General features: G+C 43.1%; 1 protein-coding gene across 12 annotated transcripts in view; it reads right to left on the bottom strand.

Moving 5' to 3' along the window:
• The window catches only part of MYORG (myogenesis regulating glycosidase), a gene marked incomplete at its 5' end in the record, with an annotated part of 29491 nt that overhangs the window by 5293 nt on the left and 5192 nt on the right, over positions 1 to 19006 (bottom strand). Inside the window, 6 exons of one of the 12 annotated variants that reach the window (XM_081272240.1) lie at positions 3526 to 3809; positions 4279 to 4439; positions 5728 to 5945; positions 6176 to 6251; positions 7158 to 7273; positions 9676 to 9820. In XM_081272240.1, coding sequence (XP_081128366.1) covers positions 3692 to 3809; positions 4279 to 4439; positions 5728 to 5945; positions 6176 to 6251; positions 7158 to 7273; positions 9676 to 9820 — 834 coding nt within the window. In that variant the 3' untranslated portion in view covers positions 3526 to 3691. Of the gene's footprint in view, positions 1 to 1424; positions 1524 to 2008; positions 2321 to 2397; positions 2429 to 3525; positions 3810 to 4278; positions 4440 to 5722; positions 5946 to 6175; positions 6252 to 7157; positions 7274 to 9675; positions 9821 to 19006 lie in introns of those variants that run through there. The other 11 variants (XM_081272247.1, XM_081272248.1, XM_081272238.1 and 8 more) reach the window with 11 other exon arrangements.

The following is a 19006-nucleotide window of genomic DNA, read 5'->3' as shown; positions in this document are numbered from 1 at the left end:
GTAACTCTCCTTCACCTACAAGCTCTCTAGTGATCAGATTGACCACCACACATATAAAATTTCACATACTATATGCTGAACATCTGGATATGACTGTAGAGAAATACAGGCTTGGGGGAAAGTTTGTGTCTGAATCCGCTGCTCAAGGTCAATGATCCTTTCTGTTCCCAACCCTCAGGGCAGAGTTCAATAAAGAAACACCACCACACAGGCAGATACACTGACAGCTAGCTGGCAGCCTAGCTGCTCCAGCTGGGGTGAAGAAGAGATGGAGACTGGCAAACAGTAATTAGCCTTCTTCCAGATGCCAGTATCTGTGTCTGTCTCCAGTGACTTCCAAGGAAATGCTGGAACTACTCAGATTCTTTAACTCTTTTAGCTTCCCCTCACAGAAATATCAAGAATGCCAGGTGCTGATCAGAATATTGATCATAGATGTCAATACACAGCGCCTTCCATACCCTTCCCTCAAGTTGCTCCCTCCCCCTAATTCCCTAAATTTTTCAGTCTCCCTGGTCTAGAACAGCCTCTTTCACTTCCTCTAAGCACACACAACTTAGTTTTGCTCCTCACTTCCTATAAGTACAGGTTAGAAAAGTCCTCCTGGAAAATGCATGCAGTTGCCTTTTCTGACATGCTCAAAGTTGAGCAGAATCCCAAGAAGGCTTTAGAGGACCAGTCCATATTTGCTATATTCATTCCTTTAAGACAATCACGACTTCATTTCTGGGCTCTAAGGGAATAGGTGAGAGGCTTCATATCTAAATAGGACAGAGACGTCCTCATCCTCAAAACTTTATATTATCAGCCTGATTTCATGACTCTTGGAGGTATAAAGAGCCTGCCCACCTTAGTGACCTCAAATGCCTCAAAAGTCATTTCTAACACTTGGGTTCTGAGAATCTTAACTTTTTGAATCCTAAAGTTTTTTGATGCAGGGTCAGGTGGCCCAAGCCTGTAATCCCAGCCAATGGGGACTGAGACAGGAGGATTCCAAGTTCCAGGCCAGCTTCAGCAACTTAGCAAGGCCTTCAGCAACTTAGTGAGACCCTGTCTCAAAGTAAAAAATAAGAAGGGTGAGGGTGTATGTAGCTCAGTAGTAAAACTACCCTGGCTTAAATCCCCAGTAAAAATAAATAAATAAATAAATAAATAAATAAATAAATAAATAAATAAAGTTGTCTTCACTGATGACAGGCAGGAGCCAACTGACCTAGGCACCCATTCTGCTGGGCACCATTCTGGTCTCCCTATGGAATGGCAGAGGTAGGTTAGTGTCCATTTTACAGATGAGGAAACAGTGGCTCAAAGAGACAAAGGGGCTTGTCTGAAGTCACCCAGGCAATAAGTCTGCTTCCAAATTCCTACCTCCACTCTCCACAGCATATTTTGGGAGATGGGAGATAATGGTCTGATTTGGTTACCTGAAATGCACAGCAGGCTTCCATCAGATGGGAGTGGGCATGGTGAGGCGTCTTTTAAAGGTTGGTGCTGTGGATTGCTCTGGGCCAACCAGAAAGATTCTAAAGGTGGGAAAGGGGCAATTTTTCTTGGAAAGGAGCCATTTTAATGATATCTGGTGCCAGGGCTGTGGGGTAGGAACTCTGTGGTTCGGGTGCGAAGTCATTAGAGACCCCTGTAATCTGCCGCCTCCACCATCTGGCCAATGGCCAACCACAGGCTAATGCTAAGCAAGTGGGGTCTGCGGGTCGGGCCTTCTTGGGTCTTTTCCCGCTCGACATTCAACCGCAGTCTTGGCTTCCAGCCCCTGGTCTGGTGGCTCAACTGAGTGGGGGCCATTTCAGAGACATTTGTTGGGGGATGGGGCGGGTGGAAATGTCAAAGGCAACTCGATCCGGCCCATCTCCCTCCTCTGCAGGATCCGTGAGGATCGAGTGACTGCACCTACACCGCCTGGAATACTCCACACCCACTCTCAGCGCCCCACCGCAATTTCATTATTCAAAGGGGCAGACGGAGGTCATGGGACCTGCCGTCTGTTAGGAACCTTGGACTCGAGGAGGTGCCCAGGTGTCCAGGATCGCTCCACCTACTCTTCTGTAAGAGCGAAAGTTCAGAAATAGTGCTCCCTCAGCAGTCCCCCTACCCGCATCGTCCCGAGGTCCTTCCGCTGGATTCACTCACGGCTGTGGCCGCCGGGTAAAGGTAGGAATGAAAGGATCCTTCTGCAGACCCCTCCACGCTAGCAGGAATTGAGCTGCCACCCCGCCGCGCTGGGCGCAGCCTCGCTGGGCTCAGTTGAGTCCCTCCTCGGGCCCCGCCCTCGGACTACTCCGCCACGCCCAAGTCGTCCAATCTCTCTTGGGCCTCTGGCTCCAGCCCCGCCCTTAGTGCCCGACACTTCCCCCATATTTTCAAGAGGACTCGAAGCCTCACCCTTTAGCCTCCACCTTCACGCCCGCAGCTCTACTCTAAGCCCCTGGCATCTCAGGCCCGCCTCCAGCTGGGGTGCCTCCGGGCTCGTTCTTGGGCTTGAGGACCCGCCCTTTCTGGGCCATTTCTTACCCTCGAGCGGGCGGGTCTTTGCCCCAGGCCTATTGGGTAATGTAGTTCTGAAGAATGTTATCCCAAACCTAGCCTGCACCTCCAGGCTAGGTTTGGGATAATTATGAGAGTGAGAAAATAAGCTTCGACATAAAGGGGCAGGGCTGGCCTTTGGGTTCAGTCCCCTCCAGGTTTGGGGAGGCTGTACCTGTATAACGCTCTCAGTTTTCTCATATGGAAAAAGAAGTAGCGCAATATTGGGAAGATGTCAGCTCCCACTGCAGGCTAATTCCCATCAAGGGCCCCAAGGACAGGGCTTGTAGTTCACACAGCCAGTGGCCTAAACTTTCGGTTCTCATTGGACCGGATCAGTGGTGTCCAAGATCAGGGACTGAGAAGACCGGTTTCTGCTCAGTTATTTTACCAAGTCTCTCTGTCACCTTCCCACCCTATTTATAGGGTCAGCTGCTCCTCCTAGTGATAGACAGCCTTTAGTTAAATGTCTGTGCTTTGGAGAGGTGGGAGTGCCCCACCATACCCCTTCTCCTGGAGTGAGGGATGGTGCAAGACTCTGAGATATCATCTCTTTGAGAGAAAGGAAAATACTGAAGATTCTGGTGATTCACCCCACCCCTTGCTCCTCGAGGGACTAGAAACCGGTCTTAGTTATTTGAAATTTCTTGGTTATGATATCCTCCAAAATTATGTTTTAGACCCTTGGACTTGTGTTGGGGAGGGCAGCAAGGGTGTTTGAGATGACTTTTCGGAAGCTGTAATGGAGACTCCAGGAGCAGGGAGCAAGTGTTTTGAGTGTAGGGATACAGCTTTTACTGTGGAAAGGAGGATTCTGTTCCTCTGAGATATAGGCTGGCATCTAAGTTTGGGGCATATTGAAGAGCTGTCTGCTGGAGGGTTTTTGTGGGGGTGAGAAGTAGATGGATCCTCCCTGCCTGGTTAGATGGACCCATTAGTTTGGGTTCTGGGGTGGAGGGGAAGGGGACACCAGCTAATAGGGTAACTTATGTGTCAGAAATACTGAGATGGGAGTAGGGAGGGTTCAAGGATGGGCAATTTTGAGAAACTAATTCCTTACTTTCAGATCCTGTTGGGTAAGGACACAAGAGGCAGCATTTGGGGTGGAGAGTTTATTTATTGCTCCATCCCATTGACCTGGCCAGCCCAGACTCTACCAGCAAGGGTAGTCGCAATAGTAGTTAGGATAGGTCTCAGACACAAACTCAGGGTGGACAATATAGTTGTTTCTCTGGGGACCACCGGTCTTCTTGAAGTGACTTGTGTCCCATCTGTAGGGAGAGATGGACCAGCTCTTCTGGACCTTCATATATCAAGGTGAACTTCTGACTCTAATTCTCAATGCTAACCTTACCCCAATATTTTACTTCTAGCACTGACCCTGGGCTCCAACCAGACCCACATTGACCTCCTGACCTCAGGTTCTACTGTTAAGTTTCTGAAACCCCCTACATTCCTAAGACTTCTTCTTCTATGTAAAGCCTCGAACGCAATGCCCTTGACTCTCAACCCACTGCCAACTATAATCCCTCAATTCTGGCCTTGCTCTCTCCTAGGGTCCTTTATCTCTTGCCAGCTTTGGTTTCCCCATGGCACTAGCTCCTCCTGGTGGCATCTTCCTGTCGTTGCATCACATCGGACAATTTCCACGCCAACTAGTCCCCTCCCTCGACCTCCACGGCACTAAGGGAACAGTCTCCAGTGCGCATGTGTAAATGAATGTGTGCGCTTCAGACTTACCTAAGGTTCGGACAAGGGTAGAAAGACGGCGGGGGAGTTGTAACAACACATTGCATTCCGGGCCGGTGGTCGTAGGGCGAAACACCCCTGGGGGAGGAAGCAGTGGCAGGGAGGAATTGGGCCTTTTGATACTCTGGTATCCCCACAGTCCAGGCCGGCACCTGGGAGACGCTTTAGGTGTCAGTCCTACCGCGGGGATCCTCCCCTCCTTCTTTCTTGTTCTTCAAGACCCTACAGCGGCACCGCTTCCGGGAAGCCCTCTGAAAGTCCCCTCCTCTCAAGGCCTCTTTTCTGCCACTTAGGGTGGGCATTGATGGAGCACGCGGGATTCTGGGGTGGGTTGGTCAGTCATTGAGGGACAGGGAGCCTCCAAGTCCCTGCAGAGGGACAGCAGTTTTCCCAGCACGATGGAAGAGGCAGCTTTTCTGAGCCTCCTAGAGGTTTAGGCTTTTTTCCACACCTCCTGGTATCTCCCAGCCTCAGCTCCTTTGTTTGGCACAGGGAATTAAACCCAAGGCCTTGCACATGCTAAGCAAGTGCTCTACCATTAGGCTACTTCCACAACCCTCATTATTTTTTATGTTGAGACTAATAAATTCGCTAAATTGCCCAGATTGGCCTCTGACTCCGAGTCGCTGAAATTACTGTTGTATGCCACAAAGCCCCGCCTCTGTACCTTTTTGAAGACTTGGCCCCAGTCTCGCAAAATGAATCAGGCTCTCTTGCCTTGGAAATCACCCAGGAGTTGGGGATAGGGCTCAGGACCCTCTCTGCACAGCTTTCTAAACTGCCACAGACTTAAGAGTTTGCTGATTACAGGTCGAATACCGTGCTGTTTCAGTCTGGACGCGGTCTGTGCCCTGGAGCCTTTCCTTAGAAGTAACAAGCATCTCTATTCCCAGAGGTGGTGAGGGACTATGAAGAGGCCAAGTCTGCTCTAGTGGGGCGGTTATTTCTTTGCTCACTTAGCCCCCAGCAGTGACCCCACTCTTTACTGACGGTGACCCGAGACCCAGGAAGACATTCTGCAGGCTAGAACCTGGGTCTGTAGGGCCAGGTAGGTGACCAAGTAGGGGGCAGGGCTAGCTTGTGTGGAAAGCGGATGGGACTGATATGCAGGATTTCGAATCCTCAAAAAACCCTTCTGCAGGACCTCCTGAGAACCTGAGAGGCACCAGGTTGATCTGACCGCAGTTCTGGAGGGACAGGGTCGGATATTTGGGGAAACCTTTCATGAAGTTTCTCTGCCTCAGCTGTTCACTTACTTCCTGGGGCCCTATAAAACGAGAGAGCCCGGCTACAGGCCGGCGGGGGTGCTGGCGCGGAGTCTGGACTGGGTTAGAAATATGGTGGGATGCAGCGCCTGCAGCTAGGTTTGGCCGGACTCCGGGGCCAGGCTCGTTTCGGGGCGGAGTCCGGCCGAGGTGGGCAGAGCCCTGCGAACCTTACACTCGGAAGCTCCGGGCACACAGGCCGCAGGCGGCGATCGGTGCAAGGGTCCCCAACGGAGTAGCAGTTCAACCCACGCAGACAGTAGTGGCGGCCGGAGCAAGCACTTTGGTAGTGGCGGCCTGGCAGCGGATCCAGGCACCCGCAACGGGGAGTGATCTGAGGCAGCGGCTGTTTCCGAGACAGCGAGTTTAGCATGTTCACCACCACTTCGCGCTCTTCGCCCGCGGGTCCACAGCCCAGGAGACCGAAAGACAGACACAGGGATGAGAAAAGGCAGGGCCAGAGACAGGGAGAGGCAGAAATAAAAAATGAACAAATAGACACAGTTACACCTTCTTCAGGATCCTCAGCCTCTGCTCTGTCCCCCAGATCCCTATCCGATCCCCCTTCCGTCTCCCCCTTCCCTCTCAATAAACATTCTCTCCACACTGCTACCACCCTTTACCATAAGCATTGAGGCGCTCCGGCTTAGAGGGGCACTCCAACGGCATTCCTCGAACTACAGTCTCCATCCCAGCCTCCTGGAAATGACACACATGCTACCTAAGGCTGTGACCCGGAAGAAATGTTTGCTTCTGGGGACCCTCTCAGAACACCTAGTCCTGTTGCCAGGCTGAGTCTTTCCCTGCGGTCAGCACCTCCCCTAACTTTCCAGGGTGTGTGGGGTTGTAGCTGGGCAACGCATTTACTCCGCCTGAGGGGGCGGGGCTAGGGTGAGAGGATGTGGATGGAGGAGGGGTTTTGGCCTGGGCCTCTGCAATCTTGCCTCAGTATTTGCCTTTAATTTTACTACTGGTTGTCTAGTTGTGCCTGGCTGTCTAATAGAGGACTTTCAATAATACTTGCCCATCAGAATCGCCTGGGGGACTTTTGAAAAATTCTGATTCTTGAGGAAGTTCTAATTCAAAATGTTCGCTCTGTCCTTGGGTCATCTTACATTTCTGCCAGCCACCTGGGCCTTTGGTGGGATTCCCTCCTACCTCCTGGGGAGAGTCTCCTCATGTTTGCACTGCTACTGAGTAGCCTTGCTAACCTGCTGTTTGCTCACATCACAAGGGAGGGGGAGGTGGGTCAGGAAGATCCAGCTTATTATTGACTCCTGGGTCAGCCCCTGTGTCACAGTGGCCAGATCGGGTGTGGATGGATCAGTTGGTAAGCTTGGAGAAGGTAGCATGCCAAGAATGCATACCAGTCATGTCCCTACGGAGCCTGATCAGAAATTGGAACCCAGCTCCAGGTTCCCTTTTCAGTTAAAAAATACAAACCCTAGTTTCACAGTTGTGGAATAGCTCTGGTGTATTGTTGGTGGGAAAGGAATGAGGAACTAATGATGAAATATCAGTCACCATGGGTTGGGAGGTGGTGTGTGTGTGTGTGTGTGTGTGTGTGTCCCAAACCCAGACATTTGTGGTGGGCATAGTAGGTACCTTAGGCAGTCGGGGAAGGCAGGTGGTATACTTATTCCAGTAGGCACAGTTGTAAGGTCCTGTCCTCCATGTGCTGCACCGGTCATTGTCCATGTAGCTTGAGAGGCATTTGTCTTCTTCATGGGGGCGGGGGGATGGAGTTGTCAGTGTTTAGTGTTATTCCTTACTCCACTAAGGATCAGCCCCCTGTCTAAGTTCCTTTTCTGATCTCCAGCAATAAGCTGATCCTTACTTACATTCTTCAGGTCAGTCCCAAGCCCATCCTGTCCTCATTTGTAATTTTATTTTTTAATTGTCAATGGACCTTTATTTTATTAATTTATTTATATGTGGTGCTGAGAATCAAACCCAGTGCCTCACACATGCTAGGCAAGAACTCTACCACTGAGCCGCAACCCCAGTCCTCATTTGTCTTTTGACATTGAGATGAAGGGCCATGTCCCACATAAGACAAGCTTCTGCATGTCCATTGTGCTAATCGTTCTTTGTCCTGATATTTTCTTTTAATGAGCCTACCTGGAAATGGGGACTCCTCCCATCCAAGCTTCAAGATATGTCTATTCTTTTTCCTTAAAATTGCTGAAATCTATCCCCTCTTCTAGCCCTTCCCCCATGATTTCACTTCCTTATCTCTATAGTGCCTTAACCTAGAGGTAATACATAAGGTCATGCTTAACAGAATAGATTGCCTGGATTCAAATTTCAGTTCTGCTAATTATTTGTTAATGTGTGAGATTGACCAAATTAATTTTCCTGTTTTCTCAACTTCAGAATGGGGTGAAAATATATCATAGGGTTGTTATGAGGTTTAAATGAGTTAACCTATGTAAAACTTTTCTATTTTTTTTTTCTGTATGGAGAACTGAACCCAGGGCCTTGTACATGTCAGGCAAGTGCTCTACCACTGAGGACCATTAACAGCCCCTACATAAAACATTTAGAACAATGCCTGGCATGTAAACAAGCTATTATGATTAACCCACTGATCTCCTGCCCTAATTTTTGAAAACCTATATCCAACTTCAACATAGAAGCTGTAAAATGAAAATTTGACCAAGACCCTTCCCTAGTTAAAACCCTTTAACACTGTCCTTATCTATCACCTAAGCCTGACCTACAAGATCCTCTGTGTTTCATTCCCCAACAGTGATAGACAGGAATGAAGAAGTCCTAGAGGGAGAGGAGGTGGGTGAGGAGAGGGTGTGGCCAGTTGGGATTTGGAATTCTGAGTTGGTGGGTTAGACATAATGAGTTTGAGGTGCTTGGGCACATCCAGGTAAACTTGAGAGGCATTCTGGGGAGAAGTCAAGGCTGGAAATACAAATGTGGAACTACCAGTAATTACAGCTATGGATTAGATAACCTGGCATTGGGGGAGGAGCAAGGAGAGAAAAGAACTCTCAATAGCACCCTGAAGGACCCCATGTTTCCATAGTGTATACACAAGAGACCTAGGAAAGTGAGGCATCAGAGAAGCCAAATGTGGAAGTAATTTCAAGAAGCAAAGAGTGGTCAGAAGAGTGAAGTGCTTAGGGTAGGTCTCAGAGGGTACATTGAAATCCCATGATTTAGAAGTTAGAAACACACGAGTGCAATTTTAATGTTTGAGTGTAGGAAATGTGAATTCTTAATTTCAATTGGGAATTACCAATTAACTAGGAAAACTGGTACCTCTGAAGCCCCTTAGCAAAGGAGGAACAGATATGAATTAGAAAAGATTATTGACCTCTTTTGGATTGGACTGGGAGACAGATCGTAAACACTTATGCAAAGAGGAAAGATAATTTCTCATTTAGGGGTAAATGAAGGGTGAGGAAGTACAGACAAAGAATATTGACTATGTTTCTGGGAATTTTGGCTGTGAAGGACAGAAACGAGAATTTTTATGAAGGAAAAATTAGAAAATGTTACGGGTTCAGGGAAAGAGATAGTGGGGGCAGGAAAAATGGAGAGAATGGATGGAGCAGTGTTGCTAAGAAGATGTGAGGTGAGCTGGATGCAGTGTCCCACATCTGTAATCTTAGAGGCTCAGGAGGCTGCAATGGGAGGATTGTGAGTTCAAAGCCATCCTCAGCAACAGCAAGGCACTAAGCAACTCACAACTCAGTGACACCCTGCCTCTAAATAAAATACAAAATAGGGCTGGGAATTTGGATCAATGGTTGAGTGCCCCTGAGTTCAATCTCTGGTATCCCTCCCCCCCCAAAAAAAATGATGGGAGAAGATGGCATCTGAACACTTTGAGGAGGTTGTACGGTAGAGGTTAATATTCTCTCCATCTCTGTAAGGATTAGAATTCAGGGCTTTTCCAGTTGTGTTTTTTTTTTTTTCTTTTTTCTCCTTTTCCAGAGAGAGAAATTCCAAAAAGCAAGGAGGCCTGGTCAGGACAGGTGATTGAGAGTTAAGTTGGATTTGTTGTTAATTAGGGAACAGGTATAGGTCATGGGTGGAATTCAGGTTGGGGGTCACTGTTGGGGTTTCTTCTGGGGTCAGAGTAGAGTGAAAAGTGGGGCCCTACCTTCCTCTTGAGACAGCCAGTACTTCTCAGGAAAGTAAGGATGACCTGATATGGAACTTTTATAGCCATAGTCTTGGGTAGCACATTTGATCATCTTCTGCAGGGCTTCAGGGTCCACATGGCGCTCCATAGTCTGAGTCAGACCCTGGGTAAGGGGAGAGAGGAGAAGTGGCTAGGTGTGTAGAGACCCCAGCTCTGGGGCCTTGCTAGACCTAGATCCAACCCTTTTTGATTCGGCTCTGGTAGTTCCCAATCTTCTCTATGCAAGAGGGATTCCTATGCCAGTCTTTATTCCTTGGCACAGTTTCTTGTTTGAATTATTCCCTCCCCCCTCCTCCCCATCTGAGGTTAGAGCTTGGAGCCAGGTTTTTGCTCCTAGTCAGAGTAATTTTCTGACCTTCTCATTTCTGTAATTTCCTGACTGCCAGCTCTTGAAGGTCAGAGATCAATGTTCCTGTTCTCTTTCTTCTGGACTATGTGCTACCTGGGAACAGGACCTGAGTCTCTTCCAACAGGGCCAGTAGGCCTCTGGAGAATTGAGAAATGCTGTATGTCCTTATACAGGTTTCTTGGACAGGGAGGGCTCTCTGAGAATTTGCATCATAAATGGGCTGAAGGGTGGGGTTGGTGGGATGTCTCTTTTAAAATTTAATTCCTTGTCTCTGACCAACTCTGATTCTGCTGTGACATTGATCGTGACTCAGTATTGACTTTGACCCTTCCTCTGCCCTCATTCTCATCCTACCTTGATCTTTTTCCTATTCTTGGTCTGAGCCCTAGTTCTCTCTGCTTCTTGATGTTCTCCTAATCTCAGCCCATCATTCCTGGTTGGGCTAGATCTGTAGAAACTCAGATTAAGACCTCCCTTTGGGGGCCCCTTGTCCTTAGCTGAGGGCAGAATGTAAGGTTTGGGTCCACAGGTCTTTGTAGGTAGCTAGTCTGAAAAGTCAGCTGTGTCACAAGTATAGGACACCCAGCAAAGTCAAACACCAGGGAGGGCTTCCATACAATGGACCACTACCCAATGGGTGCTGGGATAGTGACACTACTACCAACTCCTCCTGCTCTTTATGGTTTTAAGGGCAGAGGCTTCCTTTTCCTTGGCTAGGGCTGTGATCTGTTGGTTTTCAGACCTTTGATCAACCTGGAAAACCCCTCAGCTCAGGGGCTTCTGGGATCATCTGTGCTCAGCTGACATTGTGGGGTTTTTTATTGTTGTTTTGGGGGGGCAATATTAGGGATTAAACCCAGGAGATCTTTACACTGAACTAACATCCCTAGCCATTTTTAACTTTAATTTTGAGACATGGTCTCACTAAGTTGCTGAGGCCTTGAATTTGTGATCCTCCTGCCTCAGTCTTCTGAGTAGCTGGGATTACATGTATGCACCACTGTTCCTGGCTGAGTTTCTACTGTTTTGGGGGTGGATCCAGCACAGTCACATTCCTGTGTAGGTGGAGGGCAAAATACGGGAGACATAAATGCAGAGATCCAATGATTTAGCACTTCACTGAACCTTACACACCCATATACACCTATCCCTATGCACTCAGACATAGACACACTCACAAATACAAAAACAGTTATTTAGAAGAACTCATAGACATCATCAATTTTTTTGTTAGAGGCTTTCCTCAAAGTTCTGCAGTCTTTACTTATGTTTACATGTAGCAGAGTAAAAGAGCTTATCAAAGGTTTGGAACTGTGGGTGGGCTTTGTCAACTGTATACATCACCATGGGATGATGTAGCTGAACTGTTTTTAAAAATTCCAATGCAGTGTCTGTATGTCTTTCATTTTGGACTGAGAAGAGTCTTCAGAACATACTTCTTCAATCTTTGGCCTAAGGGCAATAACCAAGCTGCCACTGTTCTGAGAACCTAGGTAGAAGAGGGCTGCTGGGGCTTTAGCATTCAGTATAAGGAGTTTTACCTGCTTTTAAGTGTGGTACCCTGTCCTCAACTTGTATTCCCAGTGTTGAGATCCTTGCCAAAAATAAGCCTGTGACTTTTGCAGAGACAGAGGCAGGCAGTTACCCTTTGGCATGGAATAGAAGCGTGGATTAGTGGGTCTAACTGCTTCTTAAAGGCTTTCAAATAATCCTTGCTTTAGCCTTGGTCTTGTCCTATCTTCAGTTCCAGAGAGGCCTAGGATTACCAATTCCTGAGGCTTTTGGAAATTCTGCAGTTTTAAATTGAATTGTGTCTGGGGTTTCCTATTTGCTGGTTTTGGATTCAGCTTTCTCAGATCTGCTAAACCAGTTACTATTTATCTACCATACTTTCATCTTCCAAAATTCTCTTGCCATTATTCTTTCTTTCTCACCCTCCTTGTGACTTTATGTTGTAAACATCCATTTTACTATAGTTTTAGAGGGTGTTTCAGGAAGGAGTTAAAACACATGTGTGTTCAATTTTAACCCAGAAAATTATAGTGTTTAATTTATTCTATACACTAATCAGTTACATGTTGCAAATCTCTCAGTCTGTGGCTTCAATCTTTTTCTTTATGGTGCCTTAAGTGAACAGAAGTTCTTAATTTAAACAGTTGAATTTATTAATTTCTTCTTTTATGGTTAGTGCTTTTGGGGACATAAAAAAATCTACCCATACTCTCAGATAATGGAGATTATGTCCTGTATTTTCTTCTAGAAGCTAGACAGTTTTACTTTCCATATTTAATCTGTCAGGACTTGTATCTGGGTTCAGTGAATTATGGCTTAATTTTATTTTTATCCATATGGATAACCAATTTTCCTATTGAGTAGTCTATCTTTCCCCACAGATTTTTTTTGGGGTACCAGGGATTGAACTCAGGGGCACTCAATCACTGAGCCACATCCCCCACCCTATTTTGTATTTTTATTTAGAGACAGGGTCTCACTGAGTTGTTTAGTGCCTTGCTTTTGCTGAGGCTGGCTTTGAATTTGCGATCCTCCTGCCTCAGCTTCTCAAGCTTCTGGGACCCACAGATTTTTAGTGTCATCTCAAGCCTGATATATTTTTTCTATAGCTTTATTTTTAAACATCTTTGTTGTATATTGTTTCCATATATTCGTGGGTCTATTTCTGATGTATTAAATCTTTCTAATTCTATGCCTTTCTATCTTTCTAATACTATGCCTTATGAATTTCCATAACTTTGTAATAAACATTAATATCTGCATATGTCCCATTTTTCAGATGCATTTTAGCTATTTTGGAGGGCCTTTGCTCTACTCTATAAATTTTGGAAACAGCTTATCAAAAATTTCTTATAAAATCCTATTGAGTATTTAATAAGATTACATTGAATATTTGTAATAATAACTCTTTTATCCATGAATATATTGTATATCTTCATTTATTTAGTTTTTTTCCCCCAGTGTTGGGGCATTTAAGTATTTTCTAAAGTATTAAATAAAGTTTCATAATATTACTCCTACATTCTTTTTCGTGTGTGTTGGAGAGGATATTGGGTATTGAACCCAGCACTTTACTACTGAGTTACAGATCTAGTACTTTTTATTTTTAAATAGTGTCTCACTAAGTTTCTGGAGGGTCTTGCTCAATTGTTGAGACTGGGCTTCAAATTTGTGCTCTTCCTGCCTCAGTCTCCTGAGTTGCTGGGATTATAGGCCTGCACCACAGCAGCAAGCATGGATTTTTTTGTAAATGTATTTTTTTTTTTTTTAATACAGTTCTCACTATGTTTCCCAGGCTGGTCTCTAATGCTCCAACTCAAGTGATCCTCCTGCCTCAGACTCCTGTGCTGGAAATATAGGTGTACACCACACCCAGATTTATCCATACAGTTTTTTGTTTGTTTTTGGTACTTGGAATTGAACCCAGGGCACTTTACCACTGAGTTATATCTCCAGTTCTTTTCATTTTTTGAGACACTGCCCCATTAAAATTGCAGAAGGTAGCCTCCAATCTGCAATCTTCCTTCCTCAGTAATGCAAATTACTAGGATCACAGACGTGTATCACTGCACCTGGCTAGCCATACCGTTGTGAACACATTGTTTGCTTTCTTTCTTTTTTTTTTTTTTTTTGCTTGGAATAAATGTATGTTTTAAAAATCATGCTTCTTAAACATGTTTGTATAAGAAAATGTGATTGCCTTTTGATCTTATATTCATCCAACTTTCTAAATTTTCTTATTCTAATAATGTGTAGATTCTACATGCACAATTATTTCATCTATAAATAATGACAGTTTTATTTCTTCTTTTCTTTACATCTTTTTACTTTTCTTTTCTCCATATCCTGGTTAAGATCTCTAGTGTAATGTTGAATAGAGGCAGTGATAGTAAACATCCTTGCCTTGATCCCAATTTTAAAAAGAATTCTTCTAACATTTAACAATAGGAGGGATGATGTTGGCTATATGCTTTATATATATATATATATATATACACACACACACACACATATTTATTATATATATTAAAATATCTACCTACCTATCTATATACATATATATAATATTTTCCCAGTAGTGGGGATTGAACCCAGCAGTGCTCTACCACTGAGCCACATCCCAAACCCTTTTTATTTTTATATTTTACTTTGAGACAGTGTCTGACTAAGTTGCTTAGGGCCTCCCTAAATTGCTGAGACTTACCTCAAACTTGTGATCCTCCTGCCTCAATATCCTGGGTTGCTGGGACTGCAGGCATGTGCCACAACCCTTGGCTCTTTGGTGGATGTCATGTCATTCCTTAACAAGTTTGAGAGTTTACTTCTATTTAAGTTTGCTAAGTTTTTTTTTAAATCAGGAATGGGTATTGGATTTTAGCAACTGCTATTTCTGCTTTGTTTTGCTTTGTTTCAAATAGCTTTATTGAGGTTGTGGCTCAGAGGGAGAGTGCTTGCCTCACATGCTATTGTGTCCACCTATAACTAAAAAAAAAATGTTTAAAAAAATCCACTCTGTTTAAGTATACAATTCAAATATTCTTAGTGAGTTTGCAGAGTTGACTATCACCAGAACCCAGTTTTAGAATATTTCTACCCTCCCAGTACTCTCTTGCACATTTAATTTTAGTGTATTTTGAAATGATTTTATAGCTTTTCTTCTTGAATTATTAATGTGATAAATCACATTTATTTTTTTAATTTTAAACTATCATTGCATTTGTGAAACAAACATATAATTATATATTAATGATTATTATTTTTATATACTCCTGTATATATTTTGCAAATATTTTGTTGAGAATATGACTTTTGTATTTATGCATAATATTCTTATTCTGTTCTTTTTGTGTGTGGGGAGGTAGCAGGGATTGAATTCCAGGGCACTGGACCACTAAGCCACATCCCAAGCCCTATTTTGTATTTTAGAGACAGAGTCTCACTGAGTTGCTTAGTGCCTTGCTTTTGCTGAGGCTGGCTTTGAACTCGTGATCCTCTTGTCTCAGCCTCCTGTGCTGCTGGGATTACAGGCATGGGCCACTGCACCCAGCTCTTATTCTATTTTTTTATTAGTTTTGCTTCAGAATTATACTGGGGGGCTGTAGCTGTAGCTCAGTGGCAGAGTGTTTGCCTAGCACATGTGAGGCACTGGGTTAGATCCTTAGCACCACAGAAAAATAAACAAATACAATAAAGGCATGCTGTCCATTTATAACTACAAAAAATTAAAATTAGGAAGCATCCTTTTTTCTCCTTTGTATGGAAGATTGAAATAAACTATTCCTTGAACATTTGGAGGAACATATTGTTTAATTATCTAAGCTAGATACTTTTGTTGTTGTTGTTTTGGTAGCAGGGATTGAACCCAGGGGTGCTTAACCACTGAGCAACATCTCCAGTCCTTTTTATAATTTTTAATTTTGAGGCAGAGTCTTGCTAATTTGCTTAGGGCCTCTCTAAGTTTCTGAAGCTGGCCTCAAACTTGTAATCCTCCTACCTTAGCCTCCTGAGTCACTGGGAGTAAAGGTATGCCCCACTATGCTTTGCTTAGATCCTTGTTTTATTTATCAGTGACTTATCCTTCCTTGATTAATCACTGTAGAGATTTATCTATTTTATTATTTATCAAAGAAGCAACTTTTGACTATTGGTCTTGTTGAATCTTTATTCTGCATGCACAATTATTTCATCTATAAATAATGACAGTTTTATTTCTTTTGTTCTTTTTTTTATTACCTCTATTCTTCTATTTCCTTTTACTTCTGTTTTTTTCCCCACTCTTTCTTGTTAAATCTGATGTTCTTGTCCTTCATATTTCACCATTTTCTTTTCTTAGACAAGCATTAGATCTAGAGGTTTTTCTCTCCAACTTCTGTTTCATCCCACAAGTTTTGAGGTACAGTCTTTTTAGTTCTGAGAATTTTTTTCTATTTCTGTTTTGATTTCTTAAATGACTCATTATTTGGGATGATATTTTTGTGTACTTTGTTTTAAAATATATTTTTTGTTGTTTATCTGTAATTCAATTGCATTGAGGATTGAGTTGTTTTATATGCTGTCAATCTTCAAATTCTATTAATGTTTGTTTTATGGATTTGTACTCAGTAGATTTTTATAGTGTACCTTATATGTTTATACATATAGGGTCAGCATTCTATTTATATTCAATAAATGAAGTGTATTAATTATGTTTTCAAGTGTTTTAGATCTTTGCCTTTTTTTGGGGGGGGGTTCTGGTTGATCTATCAGTAATTGTGTTGTGTTAAAGTTTAATTGCCCTGATTTGATCAGTAAATATTGTATACATGACTTGAAGCATCACACAGTACCCCATAAATGTCTATACTTATTACATGTTAAACAAAAAATTAAAACAAATAAAGAGAAATGTTAACTATCCTGATTTGATCATTACACACTATAAATATATTCTGAATTATCACACTGTACCCCATAAGTCACTTTCTCCTTTTTGTAATTCTATTAGGTCAATACAAATTTAAGAATTATAATATCTTCCTGGAAAATTGAAACTTTGCTATTTATATAGCCATCCTTCTAAAATTCTCTTATCTGTAATTAGCTTATTAAGCTTTTTGTTATTTTATCTACATAGGCAAGTTTGGACCAGATAAATAGAATTACTATGCATGATATAGCATAAGGATTTTTTTAGGGGTTAGATTTTCCATAATTGTAAACTCTGCAAGACTGTTATCTTTGCATCTATTGTTCAGCCTCAAATTACTGGCTGGCAGTCAGAGGGTTGGACATGAAGTGGGGGAGTGCAAGGACAAACAGGAGCCCATGAAGACAACCTAAAACCTGCGTATGCTTCCAACATTGATGATATGGATGGCCTTCAGGAGAAGCTGGTGCCCTTTGTCAAGTAGCCATATACACACCTGGCCCAGGAAGAAGTTGGAGGAGGAGAGCCAGTGGGAGCTAAAGGCATTCTGGCCAGATGCTGCCCTATGCCAATATGGTGGACTACTAAATCAGCAGTATTGTGCACAAGCCCCCACAGTGGTTGGTACCCTACATTAACTTTCAGAGGGTGAAAATGGCTGCTCTTAGAATAGAATAGACATTATGATTGCTGTATGTATATAGGTGACTCTATGACTAATGTGATTCTGTAATCTGTACAATTAGAAAAATGAGAAATTATACCCCAATGATTCAAATGTATGAATTGCCAAGATCATTGTAATATCATGAATAGCTAATGTAAATAAATAAATAAATAGAAAGAAAGAAAATGGCTGCTCTTAGAATAGAATAGACCTTATGATTGCTGTATGTAAATAGGTGACTCTATGACCAGTGTGATTCTGCAATCTGTACAATTAGAAAAATGAGAAATTATACCCCAATGATTCAAATGTATGAATTGCCAAGATCATTGTAATGTCATGAATAGCTAATAAAAATAAATAAATAAATAAATAAATAAATAAATAAATAAATAAAAGAAAGAAAAGGGTTGCTCTTTTATTCATTCCTTCCAAATCACATTGCAAATTTCTCTTATGATACTCAAGGCCCTGGGTTCTATGCCTAGTACTGCCAAAAAAAAAAAAAAAAAAAAAATCTCTTATGGCCAATTGAAGGGAATTCTGGGAAGTATAGTTCTAGCTCATGAGCAGTACAACACTACATCTTATACCCTTTTTAGGAAAGTTTTGTTGTTGTTGTTGTTGTTTGTTTTGTTTTGTTTGGCATGGGATATTGAACTTAGGGTACTCTACTACTGAGCTAAGTTGCTGAGGCTGGCTTTGAACTCATGGTCCTCCTGCCTCAGTCTACCAGGGCACTGGGATTACAGGCATGGGCCACTGGGGCTGGCTACATACTCTTTTTAGAATATCTTAAAACATCTTGGGTCTGGGGTTATGGCTCAGTGGTAGGGCACTTGCCTCGCATGTGCAAGGCCCTGGGTTCGATCCTCAGCACCACATAAAAATAAACAAATAAAATAAAAAGTTATAAAATAAAAAATCTTTTTTTTTCTTTTTTTTTTTTTAAAGAGAGAGTGGAAAAAAGAGAGAGAGAGAGAGAGAGAGAGAGAGAGAGAGAGAGAGAGAGAGAGAGAGAGAATTTTTTAATATTTATTTTTTAGTTCTCAGCGGACACAACATCTTTGTATTTGGTGCTGAGGATCGAACCCGGGCCGCACGCAAGCCAGGCGAGCATGCTACCGCTTGAGCCACATCCACAGCCCCCCCCTCAAAAAAAAAAAAAAATCTTGACTCAGCCATGCTTCAACTTATATGTTGCTGTTTTCCAATATTTTGGTTCTTTCTTTAAATGTTACAAATTGAAAACCACTATATTTTAAAAATTAATTAATTACTTTTGCTATACTGGGGATTGAACTAGAGGCAGCCTACTATTGAGCTATATCCCCAGCCCTTTTTATTTTTTATTTTAAAAGATAGGGTCTTCTTAAGTTGCTGAGGCTGGCCTTGAACTTTTGATCCTTCTCCCTCAGCCTCCTGAAGTGTTGGGATTACAAGTATGCACCTTTGAGCCTGGCTTATAATTATTTTCTATAGGTAATGTTTGCTTAAATTCAACTTTTTTTTTTTTTTTTTTTTTAGAGAGAGAGAGAGAGAGAGAGAGAGAGAGAGAGAGAATTTTTTAATATTTAATTTTTAGTTTTCGGCGGACACAACATCTTTGTTTGTTTGTGGTGCTGAGGATCGAACCCGGACCGCACGCATGCCAGGCGAGCTCGCTACCACTTGAGTCACATCCCCAGCCCTTAAATTCAACTTTTTTAAAATCAATTTTTCACCATTCTTTCCTGCATCTCAGACTTGCCTTCCGTGATCATTTTCCTTATTCTCAAAGTATATCTTTTAGAAGTTCCCTTATAATTTATAGATCTGATAGTAAATTTGTGTGTGTGTGTGTGTGTGTATATGA

The sequence above is a fragment of the Spermophilus citellus genome (assembly GCF_964194105.1).
Source record: "Spermophilus citellus genome assembly, chromosome: 2".
Classification (NCBI taxonomy): Eukaryota; Metazoa; Chordata; class Mammalia; order Rodentia; family Sciuridae; genus Spermophilus; species Spermophilus citellus.
Note: the sequence above shows the minus strand (reverse complement) of the source record. Positions and strands in the feature narration are given on the sequence as shown.